Genomic DNA, 23,741 nt, shown 5'->3' on the forward strand with positions numbered 1-23,741 from the left:
CATCCCGCCGCTCCCAGCCAGCATGGGGAACACAAAGGATTTTTGGGATACACTTCCTGGTCACCAGAGTGGGGTTATGGGGGGCCACGTCCCAAGGTTTATTGGGAAACACGTCCTTGAAGGAACCCCAAGGGTTATTGGGATACGCTTCCCAGTCACGTGGGGGGCCATGAGGGTTTATTGGGATACACGCCTCTATCACCACGAAGTGACACAGATTTTTTGGGATACACATCCCTGTCATCAGTGGGGGGCCTCCAGGGGGTCCCGCAGCCCCTCCAGCACTGCTCCCAGCACTGCTGCAACTGCCACAGCCCCGGGATCGGGCTGCTCCAGCCGGGATGAGCGGATGTAGCTGGCTCTGCCCGCCCCGGCCTCCATGTGCCTGGTGGCCTCCGCTGCCACCTCTGCGCTCTGCCAGGGAAAACAGGGTGTTTTCCAGGGTAACAACAGGGATTCCCATCCAATTTTCCCACCATCTCAGCTCCCAGCTCTCCGTACCTGGACAGCAGCTGCCAGCACCCGGAGCGGGTCGGCACCGGGACTGCGCAGGGCATGCAGAGCCTGCGCGGCTGCACACAGCGAATCCAGCTGGGAAAAGCGGGAATCAGGCTGGGAGTCGGTGCTGAGGCCAGGTGGGAACTCCCTGGAATCCTCCTGGAAGCCTTCCTGGCTCCCGGGCTCTCCCGGCACTCACCATTGTCCGGTCTCCTGGCGCGGCTCCTCCATACCTGTGCGGGATGCAGGGAAATTCAGGGGGGATTGGGATTCCCAGGGCGGATTGGGATTCCACAGCCCCCGGCACTGACCTCTGCATGGCCTCAATCCCGGCGTCCATGGCATCAGCCCATGCCGGGGAATCGCTGCGGCCCTGCAGGCTCCGGGCGGCCGCCGTCAGGAAGAGCCCATAGAGCTTTGGGAATACCATCAATCCCATCCGGGCAACACGGCCCCTTCCCATTCCCATTCCCATTCCCATTCCCATTCCCATTCCCATTCCCACTCACCACTCCAGAGGAGCCTCCCATCTGCTCCAGCAGCACATCAGCCAGGGCGGAGAGCAGCTGGGCCGGGGCGGCCGGAGGCGGCCGGGAGCGCATCCATTCCCGGATGGCTGTGGGGATGGAAGCGACAACAGGATGGGGGTGGCCCTGGAGTCCCCTGTCCCTCGTGGGGACAAGCAGGGACAGCCCTCAGTGGCACTGGATGCAGAGACATTCCAGGATACAATTCTAGGAAGGAGCACCCCAGGCTTCCTTAATTCCAAGAAGGGATGTCCTGGAGAACTGCCCGCTCCCAGGAGGTGCCATGGGGATACAATTCCCTGGATAACGGCCCCCACACCCACTTGGGCCGCCCGGCGTGCGTGTGGCCGCAGCCCCGTCACCAGCTCCCCGATCCAGCTCGTTGAGCTTATCCTGGATATCCAGCAAGGTGCTGCACACCCGCTCCAGCACCCGCTGCACCCGCACTGTGCCAGGTCCTGCAGAGAGGAGATGCATCCCTGCACGTTCCCAAGGGAAACTGAGGCACGGGGCGGGGGGGGTGGGGTGTGTGACAAGGGACGGGAGCTCTGTACCAATTCCAGGCTCATCCTGTGGCTTCCTGGGTCCCTCCATCGGTGCTGGCACCTCCTCTCTCCGGGTGGTTGCCGGTCCCGTGGGAATGTTGGGCCATGCCATGGCCGTGGTCTTGGCATCTGGAAGAGCCAGAGGCATGTGGCGGCTCAGGATGCCATTGGATCCTCACTGGCACATCCAGCAGCCAGGAATTCCACTCCCAGACATCCCACTGACCTCGTGTCCCGTCACCCAGCACCTGGCAACGCCCGTGCCCCAATCCCAGGCCACATTCCCACTGGGAACTCACCGATCAGCCCCACCAGCTCCTCGTCCACCCGCATGAGGGTGAGGGACACTCCGGCCATTTCCAGCGCCGTCATGAAGGATCCCACCAAGGCCCGGGCGATGCGGATCTCTCGGCTCTCTGTGGGATCCAGGAGCGAGGCGGGGGAATTTCAGAGCGGAATTCCAGAGCAGCCGGAGCCAGGGAATGGGATCCCAAGCTCCCCCCTGCACTCACCCAGGCAGCGCACAGCAGCTCCAGCCACAATTCCCAGCTCCAGGCAGGACAATCCACCCAGGTTGTTTACCACGAGCACCACGGAGGATCCTGCAGGATGGGTGGCAGGATGAGACTGGGATCCGGGGGATTTGGGGGAGCACGGAGGGGCCAGGGGGCTCACCAGGGGTCAGGGACAGGTGGGAAGAGTTGGATGGATCCGTCATGTGCTCCAGCATCGTCTCCACGGCCTTATCCGCTGGCAGCACCTGGAGGGAACACAGAGCAGGGGAAGAGCAGAGTGCGGAGGTCTGGGAATAGGGGGGATCTGGGAATGGGGAGGAAGCAGCAGAATTGCCCCCTCACCTTCATCCTGCGCACTCCAGCCTCGCCGTGGATCCCTGTGGAGACAGGGCCGCGTCACATCCCAACCCTGGTGATGCCTCCCCAGGGGGGACAGGGGTATTCGGACCCTCTGGGGATCCGAGGGGGACGCGGAGGGGCTGCTCCTCACCCAGCCCCAGCTCCATCTCGTCCTCAGCCAGCTGGAACGAGGGCTTGGATCCCGGGATGCTGCAGGGAGACAGGCTGAGACCCAGGGTACCTGTGCAGGTGGGAATGCTCCGTTAAACCCGGGGGGAATTTCAGGAATCAGGGGCTGGGGGACACAGGACAGCATTCCCACAGGATAACGCAACGCACCCATGGCTTTGGCAGCCGCCGTCACCTTCTCCACGATCTCATCCAAGCTCGCTCCCGCCTCAGCCAGAGCTCCCGCCACCTGCCCCGGGCAGAGCGGGTGAGCGACCCGCCAGAACTCCCCAAATCCCCACAAAGGATCCCGGCAGGACCTTGTGGATGAGGACGGTGCCACAGATCCCGCGGCGGCCGGCTTTCCCCGGCGTGGCGAAGGCGCAGTCGTCGCCCACCACCACCATCCGCACGTTGGCCCCCTCGGCCCGCGCCCGCTCCAGGGCCATCCCGAAATTCAGCCGGTCCCCGGTGTAGTTCTTCACGATCAGGAGGATCCCAGCTGCGGATGCATGTGGAGGCAACGGGAATGACGCAGCACTGGAGGGGGGGACCCCAAAGCTCCAGGCCGGTGTGTTCCCAACCTGCTCCGGCCTGTGCCACGGCCCGGATGGCCGCCAGGACACTGCCCACGGACGGGGATGCGAACACGGCTCCGGCCACCACTCCAGTCAGCATTCCCTTCCCGACGTAGCCTGTGGAGAGGGAGGAGGGCTCGGAACAGTGTCCGTGGGGGGGGGTACAGGTGGGGCAGGGGGGGTCTCACCTGCGTGCGCGGGCTCGTGGCCGGATCCCCCTCCGGACAGCAGGGCCACACGGCCACGGATGGCCGGCAGGTCATCCCGAAGGACCACCCGGTGTCCCTGGAGCAGCCGGAGCCCGGGATTGCAGGCCACCAGCCCAGCCAGAGCATCGTCGGCACAGCCGGACACGGTCGTCACCAGTTTTTTGGAGACCTGGGGGGAAAACAGGGGGCGGTGGGATAGGAAAAGGAGGAATGCCAACCCCACAGGAATGACAACCCCCCCGTTCCAGGCTCACCTCCATGGGAGCGGAGCGCAGCGCTCGGATCCGAGAATGGGATCTGTCCGGAGAGAGGGCAAGGTCCAGGCTGGAAGGGACAGCGGTCCGGAGAGGCGGGGCTGGGAAGGGAGTGGGGTGAGATGGGAGTGTCTGGTGGGAATGGGGGGCTGGCGTTGGTGTTGTCCCCAAATAGGGACACCCCCCCAGGCAGGGAGCGCCTTGTGGGATGGGAAATCAGGGGGAGACCACCCCCAAATAGGGACGCCTCTGTTTTGTGATGGGGGGACTCCCACCTTCAGGGATCTCCTCTCAGCGCAGGCCCTGGACGGATCCGCGCTCCCCCCTCACAGCGGGGACCCCCCGCCCCAGGTTTCGGGGGGCACAGAGCTGCAGGGAGCTGGGAGGGGGCTGCATCCTCCCAAGCGGGGCCCTCCCTTCGGGGGATCAGCGCGGATCCCGCGGGTTTTGGGGGCGATCCCCCGCGCATCCCCCTCCACACCTGCGCTCTCCAGGGTCCTCCCGTCGCCCCTCTCGTCTGCTCTCCAGGGTCCTCCCAGCTTGCTAGAGCGACCCGTCTCATCTGCTCTTCGCGGTCTTCCCAGAGGGCTAGAGCGGCCCGTCTCGTCTGCTCCTCCCGTGTCCCCTCAGCGGGCTAGAGCGGCCCAGTGTCCCCACTTCCCGGAAGTGGCGGCGACGGCGGCGGAGAGGCCGCGCTCCCCGTTCCCCCCCGGTTTCCCCCGCGACCCCCCCGGGACCCCCCGGTTCCCCCAACATGTCCTACAACTACGTGGTGACGGCGCAGAAGCCGACGGCCGTCAATGGCTGCGTCACCGGTACCGCGGGGCGGGGGGTGACGGGAACACCCGGTTTTGGGGGGAACGTGGGAGGGCGGTTATGGGGTACCGGGGGCACGGGGGACACGGGGGAGAGGGGGGATGGAGGTGCCGGGGGGCGCTGGGGGGGTTTTGGGGCACCGGGAGGGGATTGGGAGTATGGGGAAGGTTTTGGGGTAGGGCGGGGTTTGGGGGTCACGGGTGGGTTTTGGGGTACCGGGGGATTTTGGGGTAGAGGGAGGATTAAAGTGCTCCTGAAATCCATAATAGGAGTGAGAGACAGTGGGATTTGGGGGAGCTGCGGGAGCCCCAAGAGCCCTGGGAGTGCTGGGCGTGGTGGGAAGAGACCCCGGGAATGAGAATTCCTGAGAAAAGACTGTGGGAAGAGCATTCCTGGGGAAAAACAAGGAGTGCGGGCTGAGAGAAAGCAGCTGGCTGAGAGCACTGGGCACCGTGGAAGGAACGTGCTGGGATTTTGGGATGCTCCAGGGAGGCTGTGGGAGTGCAGTCCGGCACCCCGAGGTGCCAGCTGATCCCTCCTCTGGGATTCCTTCCTGCTTTTCCCAGGACACTTCACCTCTGCGGAGGACCTGAACCTGCTGATTGCCAAGAACACCCGGCTGGAGATTTATGTCGTGACGGCCGAGGGGCTCCGGCCCGTCAAGGAAGTGGGGATGTACGGAAAAACCGCCGTCATGGAGCTCTTCCGCCCCAAGGTGGGTGTTGGAAGAGCAGGGATGGAGCCGTGCCCACCTGGATGGGGTGGGATGGGCACCTCCAACCCCTCTGGAATTTGCATCGTCCGGGTTTTTTCGGGCAGGGGGAGAGCAAGGATTTGCTGTTCATCCTGACAGCCAAGTACAATGCCTGCATCCTGGAATACAAGCAGAACGGGGATAGCATCGACATCATCACCCGTGCCCATGGGAACGTGCAGGTGAGGGGGAGGGCAGCACCTGGAATGGGAATTCCCTTCCCTAGGGATGGTTTTGCCTTGCTGGTGCAGCAGCGGGTGGGATTTGGGTTGTTCCCTTGGTGGTTCCTTGCCGGCTGCTGGATCTGGGATGGCTAACCTGCAGCCACGGGATGTCTCCAGAGTTACTCTTGGTCTCTGTGAGGATTCATGGAATTCTGGGATGGTTTGGGTTGGAAAAGAGACCTTAAAGCTTTTCCACCTTCCACTCTCCCAGGTTGCTCCAAGCCCCGTCCAACCTGGCCTTGGACACTTCCAGGGATGGGGCAGCCACAGCTTCTCTGGGAAATCCATCCCAGGGCCTTCTCGCCCTCCCAGGGAAGAATTTCTTCCCAATATCCCATCTAAACCAACATGTGGAATCCTGGAGTGGTGTGGGATGGACAGGACTTATGGATCATCATTCCACCCCTTGCCCTGAACACCTTCCACTAGACCAGGATGCTCCAAGCCCTGTCCCTATGGATTCAAGCAAATTCTGGGGAGAGTTTATGGAATAACAAATTAAATTTAAGGGAAATTAAAGCCTAAATTCCTTGTGAGGCCGAATTTTCCCTGGGAAATGAGTCCTGTGGGAATTTGTGGTGAAGGTGTGTGGCATGGCACCTGGAGAGGCATCTCCTCCTTAGCCTTGGTGGCTTCCCAGCCGGAATTCTCAAGCCCGTTGGGAAGTGTTGCAAGGAGCCACTCCTCACCTAAGGGCTGGCAACCCCTGTCCCTGTTTTTCAGGGAAAATTTCCTGGCACTTACCACCTTTTTCTTTCCCCTCTCCGTGGAATTCTCCTTCAGGATCGCATTGGCCGCCCCTCGGAGACCGGGATCATCGGGATCATCGATCCCGAGTGCCGGATGATCGGGCTGCGGCTCTATGACGGCCTTTTCAAGGTCATCCCCCTGGATCGGGAGAACAAGGAATTAAAGGCCTTCAACATCCGCCTGGAAGAGCTCCAGGTCATCGACGTGAAATTCCTTTACGGCTGCCAAGCTCCCACCATCTGCTTCGTCTACCAGGTGCCTGCTTATCCATGGATAACCAAGGTTTTCCAAAGGTTTTTTGGAAGGCAGACTGAGGGATGAGTCCAGCTCCTTCAGGTCCAGCTCTTTTTTCCAGCTCTGGGAGAGAGGAAGCAACGCTTTCCCTCAGGATTCCTGGGCAGCTCTGCCTTGGATGGGAGTGCTCCCATGTTGAACCCCCAGGAGGAGCTTAGGGATCTTTCCAGCGAGTGGATCAGATCCAGAACCAGTCGTTTTCCGTAGCGAGGCCTGAGCCTTTCCTTAAAAAACAAGGCAACGACTTGCTCGGTGTTTTTGGGAGGCAACTCCAGGTGTATACGAGGATCTGTAACCTCTCCATCACCTGGCTCCTCACAGAGGGAGCATTCCAGGCCTTATCTGGATGCCTGCTTTGATCCAAAGAGCCTTTCCTGTGCTGACTGAGCAAGGGATTAGCTTTCCTTTGTTAAATTCCAGGCTATGCCCGGCTCAGCTGAAATCCCACGCCAGCAGCGGCTCCGTTATTCCCTGTTTGGGCACTGCTGGATCCCCCCCAAACTTCCTGCAGGGAAGAAACCACTTTTTCACCACACAGCTGGAGTTTGGGGGAACACTTGGAGAAGTGCTTTTCCAACCTTAATGGTTCCAGGATTCCATGTCAAAACAACTTGGATCCTTGGAGCAGGAGCAGGATGTCAGTTCTGAGTCATAAAGCTCTGGATTGTTTCGATCCCTGCCTGGGGAGAGCAGGATGTTTCCAAGCTGTTTCCTTGATTCTTTCTCCATTTATTACCCATTATCCCAGGATTTGGTCTGAATAGGACAGCAGAGGCTGGGGTAATTTTTGGGAAGTTCTGAAACCAGGGGGGAATGTGATAAAAACCCCATAATTCCTGAACGTTTGCAGGAGCTGGAGGAAGAGGTGATATTCCATAGTGCCACTTGTTCCCAGGTTGTCAGAGGAACACAGATCCCAGGAAATCAGTTGTAAAACAGTGGAAAAACACTTCCCAGTCTTTTCTGGCACAGGGATTTCCTCGGGGGGCTATTTATATATGGCAAACCTGGGAGAATGGTGCCGTGTGGATGTGAGGGGTGATGAGGAGGTGGGAAGCCTCAGCAGCTCCCTGGAATGGTGTTTTCGCAGGAGATGAGGTGGAATCTCCTCACTTCTGGAATCTCATCCACCTGTGCCTTCTCTTGCAGGACCCCCAGGGCCGCCACGTGAAGACATACGAGGTGTCCCTGCGGGAGAAGGAGTTCAACAAAGGCCCTTGGAAGCAGGAGAACGTGGAGGCCGAAGCCTCCATGGTCATCGCAGGTTGGGATGACCTTGTCTGTGAAAGATCTTCCCGTGGTTTTTCCAGGCTGGATGGCTGCATTTTTCCAGATGGGATCTCTCATGTTTGTTGTGTGTCCCGCAGTGCCGGAGCCCTTTGGAGGTGCCATCATCATCGGGCAGGAATCCATCACCTACCACAACGGCGATAAATACCTGGCTATCGCTCCTCCCATCATCAAGGTGAGGGGATGCAGGGCTGCTGCATCCCAAAAAATCCCGCCTTTCCCAGGCCTTCCAGCCAGGAGTTCCAACCTCTCTTGTCCCAGGTGTGGTCTAACAGCGCCACTTACTTGGACTTGCAGAGGTTTGGGCTTCCCGGTCGCTGAGGGACATCCATGATCCCTGTGTGCTTCCACTTTCTGTGGAGTTCTTGGAATTTAGTTTGGGCCCCAGGGAATGGGACTAATTAGGAATTAGTGCATGGTCTGGGCACAGTTCCAGGGCAGAGCCTGGTTTCGTTTCAGGCAGTAGAAAACATGGATGAGCCTCTTGGAGACTTGTCCGGAGGAGAAAAGGCTTAAAGATTTTGGGACAGCAATTGGGCTTGTGGGTTTTTTGGGAATAACAGGCCACTTCCCACGTTTAATCGGAGCAGGAAGCACCAATGGCATGGCTGAGGTGCTGCTCTGAGCTGAAAGAGGGCTGGAATTGCCATCCAAAGGTCCCTTTAAGATGGAAATAAGGACAGGCTAAAAACCTTGGGGGAAAAAATGGGAATATTGGTGCCTCGAGGTCTCAGTCTGCTCCTGGGGCTCTGGAATGGGGAATGTGGGATCCTGGAGCTGGGAGTGTGTCACCTGCACAGACCTTCTGGGGACCAGTTTGGGGCTGTTCCAGTGGAATCCTAGAATTCCTTGCTTTCCCTGCAGCAAAGCACCATCGTGTGCCACAACCGCGTGGATCCCAACGGATCCCGGTATTTGCTGGGAGACATGGAAGGGCGGCTCTTCATGCTGCTCCTGGAGAAGGAGGAGCAGATGGACGGCACTGTCACCTTGAAGGACCTGCGTGTGGAGCTGCTGGGAGAGGTAGGAATCACCTGGGCCATCCCTGGCACTTGCCTGGGATTCTCCCAAGTTGGGAAAGGCTCCGTTTAGGGCTGAGTGGGAATTTTGGAGTAGGGGGTGTTGATGTTTCACATTTGTCACAGCCCTGAACTGTTGGTGGCTGGGAAATTCCCTGTGGGCACTTACTGACACTTTCTTCCCATTTTTTACACCATCTTCCCGGTTTTTTTTTCCTGGTACTTGCACTGGGAGGAGCTTGGACTCTGTGGGATTTACGAAGGGATCAAATCCCCTTCCCACGCCCGGGGTTTTGCTGTTGGGTAACAGCTTAGTGGTGGAAGGTGTGCATGTGTGCCAGGACCTTTCCATGCCACATTCCACCTGCCTCTTCTCACTTCCCAGACATCCATTGCCGAGTGCCTGACCTACCTGGATAACGGCGTGGTGTTCGTTGGCTCCAGGCTCGGAGATTCCCAGCTCGTGAAGGTACGTGGCAGCTCCTGGCTGTGTGTTCCCACAGGACTGGATTTCCATCAAAACCTGGAGATGCGGATACATTTTCCCATCTTCCCCTTGCCTGCCCTTTCCCCGTCCTGCTCCTTGAAAGGCAAAAAGTGATCCCGGTGTTTATTCCCAGCTCAACGTGGACAGCAACGAGCAGGGATCCTACGTGGTGGCCATGGAGACCTTCACCAACCTCGGGCCCATCGTGGACATGTGTGTGGTGGACCTGGAGAGGCAAGGCCAAGGCCAGGTAACATTCCTGCTTTTCCCTCCTCGCTGCTGGGAATTTTTGGCTGGGTGTGTCCATAAAATCATAGAATTCCAGAATGGTTTGGGTTGGAAGGGACCTTAAGGATCATCTCATTCCATGGGCAGGGACAGCTTCCACTAGACCGGGTTGCTCCAAGCCCCGTCCAGCCTGGCCTTGGTGGATCTTTCAGGTCCCTTCCGACCCTAACCATTCCAGGATTCCATGATTCTAGAATGGGTTCCCCATTTCCATGATCCCAGAGAGGAGTGGGAGAGCTTCCCAGCCACAGCTGGTATAGTCCATCTGCTTTTCCCTCAGCTGGTCACCTGCTCCGGGGCCTTCAAAGAGGGATCGCTGCGGATCATCCGCAACGGCATTGGGATCCACGAGCACGCCAGCATCGACCTGCCAGGAATTAAAGGTGTGGGAGGTGTTCCACAGCCTGAGAGGGGACGTGGTGGGCATGGATGAGGCTGGGATGTGGAATTGTGAGGATTTGTGGCCTCCTTGTTGCAGGGTTGTGGCCGCTGAGGTCGGATCCGCACCGGGAGACAGACAACACCTTGGTGCTGTCCTTTGTTGGCCAGACCAGGTAAAGGTGGGATGAGCTGATCCAGGCTCTCAGCCCCATGTCAGAGCAGGAATTAATGGGAGTTCCCTTCCCTGCTCAGGGTTCTGATGTTGAACGGAGAGGAAGTGGAAGAGACGGAGCTCACGGGATTTGTGGATGACCAGCAGACGTTTTTCTGCGGCAATGTGGCGCATCAGCAGCTGATCCAGGTAATTCCAGCACAAGGAATATGTGGATTTGCCTCTCCTGGTGCCACTTGGATCGTGACTTATCCAGGGTAGGGGTTGGGAGTGCTTCCCTGAGATCCGATGGGATCAGCAAACAGGATCCTGGGTCCATGTTTCTAAGGGATATGGAAAGAGGAAGGTTCTTGCTGTGCCACCCGCCTTGGAAATGCTGTTTTCCATTATTTTTCCCATCTTTCTTCCCAGATCACCTCTGCCTCAGTGCGACTGGTCAGCCAGGAGCCCAAATCCCTGGTGAGCGAGTGGAAAGAGCCCAACGGGAAGAACATCAGCGTCGCCTCCTGCAACAGCAACCAGGTGGTGGTGGCCGTGGGAAGGGCCTTGTACTACCTGGAAATCCGGCCCCAGGAGCTCCGGCAGATCAGGTGAGCCCACATCCTGAGGGCTCTGGGGATGCTGGGATTTGGGATCCAGGCGGACACCTGTCCACCCTCCTTCCTCACAGCTGCACGGAGATGGAGCACGAGGTGGCCTGCCTGGACATCACCCCCCTGGGAGACTCCAACGGGATGTCCCCGCTCTGCGCCATCGGGCTCTGGACCGACATCTCCGCCCGCATCCTGAAGCTCCCGTCCTTCGAGCTGCTGCACAAGGAGATGCTGGGAGGAGGTAGGAGCCTCCCAAGGGTGGCAGGGGTCACTGGCCGGGTCCTGAGCGACCTCATCCATCCCTTTTCCTGCTTCCCACAGAGATTATCCCTCGCTCCATCCTGATGACCACCTTCGAGAGCAGCCACTACCTCCTGTGTGCCCTGGGGGACGGAGCTCTCTTCTACTTCGGCCTCAGCCTTGAGACAGGTGACCTTTTCCTTTCCTTTCCAGTTTCTTGGGAAAGATCCTCCTTGCTTTCACAGCCTCATGCTCAGATGGGACTGGCTGAGGGCTGGCGGATTCCTCCAGCACGCTGGAGGAAGGAGATGGATTCCTCAATGTGGGATGTGCTTACCCACACTCCTGTTTTTCCCTGAGGTGGCGTGGCAGATCCCAATCCCTTCTCCCTTTGAATCCAGGCTTGCTGAGTGACAGGAAGAAGGTGACCCTGGGGACACAGCCCACCGTGCTGAGGACATTCCGCTCCTTGTCCACCACCAACGTGTTCGCCTGCTCCGACCGCCCCACCGTCATCTACAGCAGCAACCACAAGCTGGTCTTCTCCAACGTCAACCTCAAGGAGGTCAACTACATGTGCCCCCTCAATTCCGACGGATATCCCGACAGGTGAGCCTGCCACGATTTCCTGTTCCTGAGGAATATGGAGGAGTGGGAGGTCCTGGTTTTTCACCCCGTGTTTTCCATGATTTTTTCCCCCACAAGTTTGGCCTTGGCCAACAACAGCACCCTGACCATCGGCACCATTGATGAGATCCAGAAGCTGCACATCCGCACTGTTCCCCTCTACGAGTCGCCCAGGTGAGGATTCCTGGGATGAGGATTCCTGGGATCCGGGTGCTCCACTGCATGGGACGAGGGTTGGGGTGACGTTGCCATCCCAGGAGCAAACAAACAGCCCTTGTTGTTCCAGAGCTCTTGGAATGGCCTTTCCAGGCTCTCCCAGCCACATGGCTCTGTTTATCCCACAGGAAAATCTGCTACCAAGAGGTATCCCAGTGTTTCGGGGTGCTCTCCAGCCGGATCGAGGTGCAGGATGCCAGCGGGGGCACCACGGCGCTCAGACCCAGCGCCAGCACCCAGGTGAGATCCCAGGCTGGGTCATCCCTGCGCTGTGGGGATCAGAATTCCTGATCCGGCTTTTCCTTCATGGTCCTCCCTTCCAGAGCTTCCAAAGCTGTGAGTCCAGTCCAGTTCCTCAGCTGGGCAGGAATGGGTTGGTGGGATCTCTCCGAGGGGGTGGCACAGCCACTGTTCCACCTGATCCCTCTTTATTTTTGGGCGCTGCTCCTTCCGTATCCCATCCAGGCTTCTGTGTGGTCTCCAAGGCTTTCCCTTTCCCAAGGATCTGGCTCTGGCAGCCACAGCAGTTTACACAGAGTGTATACTCATATCAACACCATCACTCAGCCCTGCAGGAGCAGGGAGTGTGTCCCTTTACTCATTCCTCACTCCACCTGCTCTTCCATCCCTTTTCCTGCTCCCCGGCTGCCTGGAGCTCTGTGGATATCCCGAGTAGCACTGGGATGTGACGGATTTTCCTGTTTCCCAGGCCTTGTCCAGCAGCGTGAGCACCAGCAAGCTGTTTTCCAGCAGCACGGCTCCGCACGAGACATCCTTCGGAGAGGAGGTGGAAGTGCACAACCTGCTCATCATAGACCAGCACACCTTCGAAGGTACCTGTCCCATCCCAAGATCCAGCTCTTCCCATCCTGGAGAAGCCCAGGGGAGCTTCAGCCAAAGCATTTTCCTGGAGGAACATCAGCCATATTTAGGGAATAGCAATTTTTGATGGCACGAGGTGGTGGGGAATAGGACAGGGAATCTCTAGGATGTGTCTTAAGCTTTCACTTCAAGGACTTTGGGATGCCAGTTGTTCCTCCCTTTCCCGCTTTTTTTTTCCCCAGTGCTCCATGCTCACCAATTCCTGCAAAATGAGTATGCCCTCAGCCTGGTCTCCTGCAAGCTGGGGAAGGATCCCAACACCTACTTCATCGTGGGCACTGCCATGGTGTATCCCGAGGAAGCGGAGCCCAAGCAGGGCCGGATCGTCGTCTTCCACTACTCCGATGGTAAGAACGAGGTGTTCTCACTGGGAAAAATCCCGCTGGTTTTGGTGGGAGATCAGGGATGAACTCCTCAGACCCTGGAGAGCTTGTGTCCCAGGAGCAGGCAGTTTTTCCCAAGGAATCAGCTGTCAGGATCTGTAGGTTCTGTGTTCCCTTCCCCCCACCCCCCCCCATCTCCTAGAGAAGCCCAGGAATCCCTCACCAGCCCTGGATTCTGGGATTTGCTTCCCATGGCACTTGTTCCCCCTCAGAGAGAGTTCTTTGGGAGGCAAAGTTCAGGACAGCTCAGCTGAACTTGCCAGCCTTGGGATAAACAACCCAAGCTTTATTCCAGGGAAGCTGCAGAGCCTGGCTGAGAAGGAGGTCAAGGGAGCTGTGTATTCCATGGTGGAATTCAATGGGAAGCTGTTAGCCAGCATCAACAGCACGGTAAACATGACCCTGACCCTGACTTTTTTTGGGAGCATGTTTGTGGATGTGGATGTGAGCCAGGTTGAGGGTGCACATCCCAGCCCCCACGTGGAGTATCCCGATCCATGTCCCATCCCGCAGGTCCGCCTGTACGAGTGGACAGCGGAGAAGGAATTGCGCACGGAATGCAACCACTACAACAACATCATGGCCCTGTACCTGAAAACCAAGGGGGATTTCATCCTGGTGGGAGACCTCATGCGCTCCGTGCTGCTCCTGGCCTACAAACCCATGGAAGGGAATTTCGAGGAGGTGCGGAAGCGGCGCTGGGAAGCCGTTCTGACAGCTCTGGGCACAGGGAGCGGTGTTGGAGGGGATAAAAGGAGGAGTTTGGCTTGGCTGGATAAGGTTTGACACAGATCCCCGTGGTTTCTGGAAGGATGGATCCCTCCGTTTCCAGGGAACTGGCTGTGGGAAGAGCAGCTGGTGCCTGGCGGGTGGGAGGTGCCATCTGGGATGCCTGGTGTCCACTTGGAATGGGGGTTTAAAATGCTGGAGTGCCTCTGGCACGGGCTGCTCCACGCTTTCCCAGGATGTTATCCAAGTGCCACTTGGAGCAAGACCATCTCCAGGAGTGCCTTTCCTGCTCAGCTGCTTCCTGGAGCAGAGAGGGACAGGCTGGATCCCACGTTGTTCCTGAATATTGGTGTGGGGTGGGATGAGCATGCAGGATCTCAGGCCAGGCCACCTGGACACAGCGTGTTCCCTCTTGGCCCCTTGCAGATTGCCCGGGATTTCAATCCAAACTGGATGAGCGCTGTGGAGATCCTGGATGATGATAATTTCTTGGGAGCGGAGAACGCTTTCAATCTGTTCGTGTGCCAGAAGGACAGGTGAGCTGGATGGGATGGATTGGGGATGGGATGGGGTGATAGGATCTTGAGGAAAACTGAAGGAGCATTCCCAGCTCTTGGGAGCAAGGGATAGCTTTGGAGTGCCCCCATCCGGGACTGAGCAGAGTGTTTGGGATTCCAGCGCGGCCACGACGGACGAGGAGCGGCAGCACCTGCAGGAAGTGGGATTATCCCACCTGGGAGAGTTCGTCAATGTCTTCTGCCACGGATCCCTGGTCATGCAGAACCTGGGAGAGACTTCCACGCCCACCCAGGGATCCGTGCTCTTCGGCACCGTCAATGGAATGATCGGTAAGGAGCAGGCCCTGAGGATTCCCTGCAGAATCTTGGAATACTTTGGGTTGGAAAGCTCATCCAGCTCCACCCTGTGCCGCATTCCGAACCCCGTGTCCGTTACTCCCGTGCAGGCCTGGTGACATCCCTGTCGGAAAGCTGGTACAACCTGCTCCTGGACATGCAGAATAGGCTCAACAAAGTCATCAAGAGCGTGGGGAAGATTGAGCATTCCTTATATCCTTTGGCATTCCAGCCAGGAGCCGGCGCCGGGTGGGGTTTACCGGCTGGAGAGGGTGGGAGCGGGTTTGCTGGCGCCTTCAGAAATCATGGAATTGAGGTTGGGAAAGCCCTCTAAGAGCGCAGAGTCCAACCATTAACCACGTCCAGGGCTGGTGTTATTCCCTGTGGATTTGGCTCCTTGACGGCGGCACCTGGAGATCGTTCCACACCGAACGGAAGACGGAACCGGCCACGGGATTCATCGACGGGGACCTGATCGAGAGTTTCCTGGACATCAGCAGGCCCAAGATGCAGGAAGTGGTGGCAAACCTGCAGGTGAGCTTGGGAATGTGGCCTTGGATCCTTCAAGGACCTTGCTCAGGAGTCCAGGCTCGGTAAATTGTGGAATTGTAGAGTTATGGAATGGTTTGGGTGTGAAGGGACTTAAAGGCACCTCCCACCAGACCAGGTTGCTCCAAGCCTCGTCCAACCTGGCCTGGAGCATTTCCAGGGACGGGGAAGCCACAGCCTCTCTGGGAAACGCTAAATCCACACCTTCCCGAACGATCTGGGAATGGCTTTTGGCACTTGCCGAGGTCTCCAATGCCTTTTCCTCCCTGCGCAGATCGACGATGGAAGCGGGATGAAGAGGGAAGCCACCGTGGATGACCTGATAAAGATCGTAGAGGAGCTGACCCGGATCCATTAGCAGGATTCGGGATCATTCCCTACCCCTTCCCTCCTCACGGAGCAAGGGAATCCTTCCCCAGCTGTGCCCAACACCGGCGGCAGCGGCCGGAGGGGGACGGAATCTCACAGGGGGAGCAGCTTGTTAGGAATTTGGGGCAGTGTTGGTCATCTCCTGCTGGGATTCATGGATTCTGTGGACTTGGCTGTGCCCAGAACTGTCCCTTTCCGTGGGTGATCCACCGGGATCTGATGGCCTCGCCTCAATTCCCTTTTCCCTGGTGTCCTTAGATATTTTATTACTTTTTTTGGCTTTTGGTTTCGCTTTTGATCCTGGTTTTTTGGTTGGTTTTTTTTTTTTTTTTGGATTCCTTGTGGTTTTTTGGAAGAGGAATCAAAGCTGGAGGAGCAGCCGAGGCTGGAGCTGAGCAGGATAACTCTGTCTCCATAGGATCCATGCCTTGCTCAGAGAGGGAAGTTCTGGGAAGTTCAAGGTGTTGCTGATTTCGGAGTTTTACCAAATAAAGTAGTCCAAGAGGAAAGATCCGTGTCCTGAGGAATGGTGATATCCGTGTCCTTGGTTCTGGGATCTCAGGGACACCTGTTTTCCAAGTACATTTTTCTGGCTTTTCTTGGATCTGTAGGAAATTTTAGTTCCTTACCTGGTTGCCAGTGGTGCTGTGAGTGCCTGGAGAGGCAGATTTTAACGGAATTTTTTGGGAAAGCTGGATTTTCCAGCCTCTGGCTGCTCGTGTTTTCCTGGTCTCCCACCTCCTTCGCATCTCTCATGGAATTTGGGGGTTATCTGGATCTTTCCATGCTCTTCCCCAGCTTGGATCTCCCCTGTAACCCCTGGTTAAGTGCCCCCCAAGTCCCATTCGTGTGGGTTTTTCCCAAATCCTTCCTTCCAGAGACAGCTGGTGCTGGAAGCATCCCTGGCTCCCGCTTCCATCCCGGATTCTCCGAGGAGGCCGCAGGGAGAAGGCTATATTTGGACATCTCTTCCCAGAGCTGGGGGAGCAGGGAGTGACCGTGGACTCTCTGCTCCTGCTTTTATTACCTCGGGCTCTGTTTACCTGCCTGGAGCAGCCTGTTCCCAAAATTTGGGAGGCCCAGGGCACAGCACAGCCTGGATCCTGGAAGCTCTCTCCTTTTCCCACCAACACTGGGGGTGCTGGTGCCAGTGCAGTGTTGGCACCCTGCTCTTTTTGGGATAAAAGTGCTGCTGGCCCGGGCTGGAGCATTGTTTATCCACTGCCACTGCTCATGAGCTGCCTCCCAGGGACTTGGGATCACATTCCCTTAGGACAGGAGCTTCCCATGGCTGCACTGGGGTTCCTAAAAAACTGGCATGACCCCCCCAATGTGGCTTCCATTGGGAAGGGGGCTGTGTCTTCCCTGGGTGATCCCAGCCCTTGGGAAGGATTTTGTGCTGGATTGGGAATTTTGGAGGCAGCAGTGCCCTTTGCTCTATGGGATCAATCATTTACCTACCTCCGACCTTTGCTTCATTCCCTGCCCTGGGATGGGGGCGCGGGGTCGGGGGGTCACTGGAGCGGGGTGTCCCGCAGCATCCCTCTCCCTCCTGGATGCATCCCACCATCCCGGCTCCGCTCGGCCCCTTTCTCCGCCGCGTGGGTCCCCGTGCAGGGCTGGGAAGGCGGCCCAGCGCCTCCAGGAGAAGGAGGAGGAGGAGGAGGAGGAGGAGGGGTGGGGAGAGGCCATGCCGGAGCTTTGCCAGATGTGGGAAAGGAGAGAAGGGGGGACGCCTTTCCCGCTGCTTCCCAAGCCTTGGGGGTACCCCCTTTCCTGGCCCGCGGCCAGGGCAAGAATGGCCGGGATGCCACCACTCGCCCCAGCTGAAAGGGACAACCTTGGGGTGACCCCAGACCCCCCGTGTGGGTTTGGGGGGGGGGGGGGGTGGGTGCCGCTGGCGACCCCCCCGCTCTCGCCCCCCTCCAATCCCGCATTGTTCCCGGCTCGGCGGGAGGAGGAGGAGGAGCAGGGCCAAGGGCCAGCGGGAAGGCAGGCGGGAAGGCGGGCGCCGGGACGTGCTGGAGCCGCCTGTCATGTTGGTGGAGCTGCTCTTCCAGGCTGCCTGTGTGTCCCTGTTCCTCTCCAGCGGCCAGGGCAGGGTGTATCCCGCGAGGAAGAAGCCGGCCAGCTTTGCCGTGGAGAGGTAGCTGGATCCCCCCTTTTTCCTTCTCCCTCTTCCAGCTACACCTGGGATGGGCAGCGTGCCGAGCTCCGGCTACCCCTGCCCCTCCAGCTGCAGGAGGGCTGGCCGGAGGGGTCCCAGCCGGAGGGGCTGGCACCCCGCAATTCCCTCCCTCTTCCCAGGTCCAGGGGAGCATGACCCTGCTCCTCGCATCCCTGTCCTCCCCACATCCCTGTCCTGCTCCCCGTATCCCTGCCCTGCTCTCCGTATCCCCGTCCAGCCGGGGGACGCTTCTCCCATCACCACGTGCTGGGATGTTCGGGTTGGCTGGGAAGCGGTTGTCCCCTCTCTGTCCCACCGTATCCTACCTTCCTCCGATCCGTGCCATGCTCTGCTTCCCGGGACACGGGCACATCCTGGCCACTCCGGCTGTTCCCTCGTCCTCGCATTCCCGGGATCTTTGCTCCATGCAGGGGGCTCAGGACAGGGTGGCCTCAGGCTCTGGTGTCCCACAGGCGCCGCGTGGGGCCCCACGTCTGCTTCCAGGGCTCCAGCAGCGGATGTTGTCCCGGCTGGATGCTGTCCCCGGGCAGCGGGAAGTGCACCCTGCGTGAGTACGGGGGTCTGGGGGGCCGGTGGGGGTCCTGTTCCCATTCCCAGAGCTCCTGTTCCCATTCCCACAGCGCTCTGCTCCTTCGGCTGCGGTGGCGGTTCCTGCATCGCTCCCAACCTTTGTGTGTGCCCGGATGGAGAGCAGGGAATCACCTGCCCAGGTACCGGGAGAAGTGGCTATGCGGGGTGCCCTTCCCTGTCCACGCCACGAATCCCAAGGGATGGAGATGGCCATGAACCAGTGGGCACCGTGCCCAACCCTCTTCCCTCTCCATGCCACAAATCCCAGCGGATGGAGGTGACCGTGGCTCCTTGTCACCTCTCCCCGGCACTGTCCCCATCCCTGGCGGATCCATGCAGCGGGGTGGGAAGCGAGTGGTCCCAGGGTGGCCTGGGTGCCCTGTGGACGCCGTGTCCGTGTTCCAGAGCCAGCGGGAACGTGCGGGGAGTACGGCTGCGACCTGTCCTGTAACCACGGTGGCTGCCAGGAGGTCGCCCGCGTGTGTCCCATCGGCTTCTCCATGGCTGAGACGGCCAACGGCGTCCGCTGCACCGGTGAGCGGGAGTGCGATATCCCGACGGGAGAGGGCATCCCGGTGGTGTCCGCACCCCAAATCTGGCCGTTCCCTGTGTCCCTCCAGACATCGATGAGTGCCGGAGCGCGGCCTGTGAGGGGACGTGCGTGAACACGGAGGGCGGATTCGCCTGCGAGTGCGGAGCTGGCCGGGAGCTCTCCGCCGACCGCCGCAGCTGCCGGGGTGCGCGGGGGCCCGGGGGGGCGGCCAGGGCTCCCGAGGGATCCTGACCCTCATCCCAACCCCCAGACATGGATGAATGCCAGGCCACACCGTGCCAGCACCGCTGCGAGAACAGCGTGGGCAGCTACCGCTGCTCCTGCCAGCCCGGATACCACCTCCACGGGAACCAGCATTCCTGCGTGGGTGAGCACCGGGATGGGGCCCTTCCCATCAGTCCCGGGGGATGGAGGTGGCCCTGAGCACTGTACCAGATTCCCTTCCCTCTCCATGCCATGAATCCCAAGGGATGCAGGTGGCCACTGAGCCTCTCCGTGCATGTGCGAGCACCAGGCTTAGCCCTCATCCCTCTCCATGCCATGAATCCCAAGGGATGCAGGAGGCCACGAGCCTGTGGGCACAAGCCAGACCCTCATCCCTCTCCATGCCATGAATCCCAAGGGATGCAGGAGGCCACGAGCCTGTGGGCACAAGCCAGACCCTCATCCCTCTCCATGCCATGAATCCCAAGGGATGCAGGAGGCCATGAGCCTGTGGGCACAAGCCAGACCCTCATCCTTCTCCATGCCATGAATCCCAAGGGATGCAGGAGGCCATGAGCCTGTGGGCACAAGCCAGACCCTCATCCCTCTCCATGCCATGAATCCCAAGGGATGCAGGAGGCCGTGAGCCTGTGGGCACTGTGCCAGCCCCCCTTCCCTTGCCATGGCACAAATCCCAAGGGACACAAGTGTCCATCGGCCTATGACCACAGTGCTGCCACCTCATCCTCATCCCTGCGTGCGCTGTGCCGAGGGCCCATCCCAGTGCTCCAGGCTCTTTCCTGGGCCACATCCCGGGGTGCAGCAGCTCCTGCCACATTACCTTATCCTGCAGATGTGGATGAGTGCCGGCGGCCTGGCGTGCGCCGCTCCTGCCAGCACAGCTGCCACAACATTCCCGGCAGCTTCCGCTGCTCCTGCCGCCCCGGATACCGGCTCAGTGCGGACAGAGTGTCCTGCGAAGGTATCTGTGTCCTTCTCCAGCCTGGGGGAGCAGGGTGGGATGCTCCCATCTCCCTGCCTGCCCCAAGTGATGTCTCTCCCTTCCTGATTTCCTTCCTAGGGTACCCCAAATCTATCCTGGCTCCGTCGCCCATCCTGCAATCCCTACAGCATCCACCCACCCTTGTCCTGCTCCCTCCTGGCTCCCACCTGCTCCCAAGGGGCTCCCCCTCTCCCCACCTCCCTGTGGCAGCTCCCAGTACCCAATTCCCTCCCTCCTCCCCCTCCCTGTCCCCTGAGCCGTTCCCACGTACCGTGGGAGCCCCGGCACCTCCGTCCCACCGTCCCCTCGTTGCTGGCACCGGGGGATCCCTCGGGAGCCCGGCGCTAGCTGGACGGAGCCGGGATGCCAGAGCTGCACCTGTCAGGTGAGCATCCCGTCCCCCAATCCCTTCCCATGGCACCATCCCGACCTGGGATGAGCCACCACCTGTCCTGGCAGGGGGGACGAGTCCTCTGTGATGCCGTGACCTGCTCTGTTCCCTGCTCCCACCCGCTTCCCGCTCCGGCTGGGGGTTGCTGCCCCACCTGCACGGGTGAGTCCCGGCCCCTCTGATCCCCCCAGTTCCCGGGATGGCCCCCCTGAATTCCCAGGGGGATGCCCCTGACCCCCATGGCTCGCAGGGTGCCTGCACGAGGGGGTGGCCAGGGCCGAGGGCGATGTGTTCTCCCCATCCGATGGGAATTGCACCGTCTGCGTCTGCTTGGTGAGCTGGATTGGGATGGGAGAATCCCCCCCCATCCCTGGGCAACTCCCGGCCTTGGGGACCCTCATCATGCTGCATCCTGGCTCAGCCATGGATGGGGATGCTCTGGGGGGGATGACACCCTCCCATCATCCCTCCGTGGGGAATCAGGATCCTGTTTCCCAGCCCCATGCTCCCCTCTGCAGGCCGGGAATGTCTCCTGCCTCTCCCCGGAATGCCCCCCAGGATCCTGCCCCAGCCCCTCTCCGGCCGACTGCTGCTCCTGCACTCCAGGTGATCCCGGGACCCCCAGTCTGGGGGTGTGAGGACCCCCGGCCTGGGCTGGGCATTAGGGAAGAGCTGTGCTTGGCGCTCCAGCCCCACTGCTTCCCCTTTTCCCAGAGAAGTGCAATTTCCGGGGACGCACGTATGCGCACGGAGCCCAGTTCAGCCTGGATGGGGACGACTGCACCACCTGTGTCTGCCAGGTGAGTCCCGGATGTCCCCAGGGATGAGGATCCCCAAGGCTGGGAGGTCTCCAGGGATGAGGATCCCCAGGGATGAGGATCCCCAGGGATGCTCCAGCGTTTCCCTGCACCTGCTGGGGGGATCCCGGCTTTGCTCGGGGCTGCCGGTGGGGACAGCAGGTGACCCGTTCCCGTGTTCCCAGGGAGGAGAGGTGGAATGTTCCTTCACTCCCTGCCCCGTTCTGGATTGTCCCCAGCACCAGCGGCACCTGGGTCCTGGGCAGTGCTGCTCCACCTGCCGGGACCCTCCGGCCCCCGCCGGTGAGTCGGGATGAGGGACACAGCTGGGAATGGGCAGGGAGGGACACGGAGAGGGAGGAGGGGAAAAGCTGGGGGAAAGGGGAATGGCATGGGAAGAACAGCTGGGGGAGAGGATGTGGGGGACACTTGGGGATGGGGAGAGTGGGATGTTGGGATATTTGGGGATGGGATGTGGGGAAGGGCAGGGTGGGATGAGGAGGGACACAAGCCAGGTGGGATGTGGGAATACTTGATGATGGGAAGGGTGGGAGATAGGGAATACCTAGGAACGGGGAGGGTGGAACATCGGCAACACCCAGGGGCTGGAAGGGCAGGTTTTACGGGACAGCTGGGAACAGGGATCCTACCCAGGTTGCTTCCTGGATGACAACGGTGTGGAGTTTCCCGTCGGACAGATCTGGTCTCCGGGCGATCCCTGTGAGTTATGCATCTGCCAGGTGAATGAGAACCTGCTCTGCTTCATTCCCTCTTCCCCATCCCTGCCCCAGCGCACGGCTCCTGCCCCATTCCCGCCCTCAGGATGCCCGTGGCCTGGCGGGTCCCAAATCCCCCAAATCCGGCGGGTTTGGGAATGCCGAGGTGTCTGTCAGGGTGTTCCCGCCTGCAGGCAGATGGCTCCGTGAGCTGCCAGCGCACGGATTGTGTGGAGACCTGTCCTTATCCCATCCGCATTCCCGGGCAGTGCTGCCCCGACTGCTCCGCAGGTGAGGGTGTGCCCGGAATTCCGGCATTCTGAGCCGCCCGGGGACCGCCTGAGCCCCTCTCCCCGCAGGCTGCACCTACATGGGGAGGATCTTTTCCAACAACGAGACCTTCCCGTCGGCGCTGGATCCCTGCCTGAGCTGCATCTGCCTGGTGAGGGCTGGGCCGGGCATTCCCAGAGGATTGGCGGCTCCCGCCCCGTGGGCTGAAGGCCGGTTTTTGGCTCCGTTGCAGGGAAAAGCTCCGGGGGCGCCCCGGGGTTCCTAACGCCCGGCCCTCGGGGGTCTCTCCCGTCTCTCGCAGCTGGGCTCGGTGGCCTGCTCACCTCTGGAATGTGCCATCGTGTGCTCCTACCCCTTCCACCCCGAGGGTCGGTGCTGCCCGTCTGTGAGGGTACGAGCTCGGGGGGGGAGGGGGGGTGTCCCCAAAATCCTCCTGAGCCGCCCAAAATCCCCCTTGAACTCCCCAAAAACCCCCCCTGAAACTCGGTCCCCCCAGACTGCAACTACCAGGGCAGGAAGGTGGAGAACGGCCAGAGCTTCATTCCCGAGGGACAGCCCTGTACCCACTGCACCTGCCAGGTGAGACCCCCCGCCCATTCCCATGGGATGCCCGCATCCATGGAGAGCCTGTGCCGGTGCCATTGGATCCCTGGAAGGGCTGGCAGGGCTGGCTGATCCCTGTTTTCCCAGCTTGGAGAGGTGAGCTGTGAGGAGAGGCCGTGCCCCCGCTCCTGCTCCGAGCCCCCCGTGGGCTGCTGCCCATCCTGCCCAGGTAATGGGATCCCCGGATCCATCCCCGGGCACTTGGATGTGCTCCTGGGAAAGAGGTGGGTGCTGACCAAAATCCTCCCTCTGTCAGCCACAGACGTCCGGCTCCTGCTGCAGGGCGGTGACCTGTCCCCATCCTCATCCCCATCCTCTTCCCCATCCTCATCCCAGTCCCCAGTCCCTGAAGATTCACCCCCTGGCACCCCTCACCCCCCGCGCCACCGCCTGGCCCAGCTCCTGCTTCCCACCACACTCCCCCTCGGTCCCTCTCCAGGGATTTGGGATGCCGGGAAGCCCCCTCCGATGACTCTGAGCCCCTCTGGACACCCCTCGGCACCCACTGTGCCCCCCGACCCCCCTGTGAGGCCACAGCCCCCCCCGATCCCACAGGCACCCCCAAGGCTCAGGGATCCCCTGGGAATGAGGATCCCTCTGCAGTGCCATCAGACAGCCCCAGGTTCCAGGTGCCAGGTGTGCCTGGAATGCCGTGAGGAGGAGGAGGAGGATGAAGGAAAGGAGAAAAAGGGGGTCTGCAGGACCAGCAGGCCTGGCCCTGGGGAGGGGGAAACTGTCCCCCTGCCACCAATAAAGTCACTCTGGTATTTATTCCCTGTCCCTTCATCCCTGCCAGCACGTGGAGCCCTGGGGCTTGTCCCCTGGGAATTTTGGGATGAGTGGCCTTCCAGGATGATGAGGGCAGTGCTGGAGGT

The 23,741-nt window shown here is 60.1% G+C and overlaps 3 protein-coding genes across 3 annotated transcripts; 2 read left to right on the plus strand and 1 right to left on the minus strand.

Moving 5' to 3' along the window:
• Positions 1-69: 69 nt before the first annotated feature.
• TKFC (triokinase and FMN cyclase) lies at positions 70-4,101 on the minus strand. Its single transcript, XM_039553420.1, has 18 exons — positions 3,909-4,101; positions 3,634-3,734; positions 3,359-3,548; positions 3,177-3,287; positions 2,913-3,094; positions 2,764-2,842; positions 2,576-2,665; positions 2,428-2,462; positions 2,246-2,330; positions 2,083-2,172; positions 1,870-1,986; positions 1,580-1,699; positions 1,374-1,483; positions 1,008-1,151; positions 810-913; positions 698-731; positions 502-591; positions 70-414 (listed from the first exon to the last, which is right to left on the minus strand). The coding sequence occupies exons 2-18, from the start codon at positions 3,637-3,639 to the stop codon at positions 244-246; spliced, it is 1,758 nt and encodes a 585-aa protein (XP_039409354.1). The 5' UTR covers positions 3,640-3,734; positions 3,909-4,101; the 3' UTR covers positions 70-243.
• A 41-nt stretch (positions 4,102-4,142) lies between these two features.
• On the plus strand, positions 4,143-16,059 carry DDB1 (damage specific DNA binding protein 1). Its single transcript, XM_039553413.1, has 27 exons — positions 4,143-4,448; positions 5,016-5,164; positions 5,269-5,385; positions 6,211-6,432; positions 7,621-7,735; positions 7,839-7,936; positions 8,626-8,784; positions 9,166-9,249; positions 9,401-9,517; positions 9,836-9,938; positions 10,034-10,109; positions 10,189-10,297; positions 10,520-10,698; positions 10,779-10,942; positions 11,023-11,130; positions 11,343-11,550; positions 11,647-11,742; positions 11,913-12,024; positions 12,494-12,617; positions 12,849-13,013; positions 13,345-13,439; positions 13,563-13,733; positions 14,205-14,314; positions 14,457-14,626; positions 14,743-14,845; positions 15,043-15,166; positions 15,456-16,059. The coding sequence occupies exons 1-27, from the start codon at positions 4,388-4,390 to the stop codon at positions 15,537-15,539; spliced, it is 3,423 nt and encodes a 1,140-aa protein (XP_039409347.1). The 5' UTR covers positions 4,143-4,387; the 3' UTR covers positions 15,540-16,059.
• A 102-nt stretch (positions 16,060-16,161) lies between these two features.
• Positions 16,162-23,614, plus strand: VWCE (von Willebrand factor C and EGF domains). The gene is given in 23 exon segments (XM_039553414.1): positions 16,162-17,696; positions 18,191-18,285; positions 18,359-18,448; positions 18,714-18,842; positions 18,929-19,045; positions 19,112-19,228; positions 19,919-20,047; positions 20,147-20,350; positions 20,353-20,453; positions 20,528-20,621; positions 20,710-20,792; positions 20,978-21,065; positions 21,174-21,259; positions 21,442-21,559; positions 21,911-21,996; positions 22,167-22,263; positions 22,332-22,414; positions 22,565-22,643; positions 22,646-22,654; positions 22,760-22,842; positions 22,954-23,035; positions 23,123-23,386; positions 23,389-23,614. Coding segments are annotated over 23 exon segments (2,478 nt in total). The 5' UTR covers positions 16,162-17,586; the 3' UTR covers positions 23,523-23,614.
• Positions 23,615-23,741: the final 127 nt, after the last annotated feature.

The sequence above is a fragment of the Corvus cornix genome, chromosome 5 (assembly GCF_000738735.6).
Source record: "Corvus cornix cornix isolate S_Up_H32 chromosome 5, ASM73873v5, whole genome shotgun sequence".
NCBI lineage: Eukaryota > Metazoa > Chordata > Aves > Passeriformes > Corvidae > Corvus > Corvus cornix.

Coding starts and splice junctions, on each gene's coding strand:
- TKFC (XM_039553420.1), bottom strand. Junction 2,463..2,575: donor CGAGATGGAGCTGGGGCTGG/GTGAGGAGCAGC, acceptor CTGTCTCCACAG/GGATCCACGGCGAGGCTGGA. Junction 2,331..2,427: donor CTGGAGTGCGCAGGATGAAG/GTGAGGGGGCAA, acceptor TGTTCCCTCCAG/GTGCTGCCAGCGGATAAGGC.
- DDB1 (XM_039553413.1), top strand. CDS start 4,388: ATGTCCTACAACTACGTGGTGACGGCGCAGAAGCCGACGGCCGTCAAT. Junction 10,699..10,778: donor CAGGAGCTCCGGCAGATCAG/GTGAGCCCACAT, acceptor CCTTCCTCACAG/CTGCACGGAGATGGAGCACG. Junction 15,167..15,455: donor AAGTGGTGGCAAACCTGCAG/GTGAGCTTGGGA, acceptor CTCCCTGCGCAG/ATCGACGATGGAAGCGGGAT.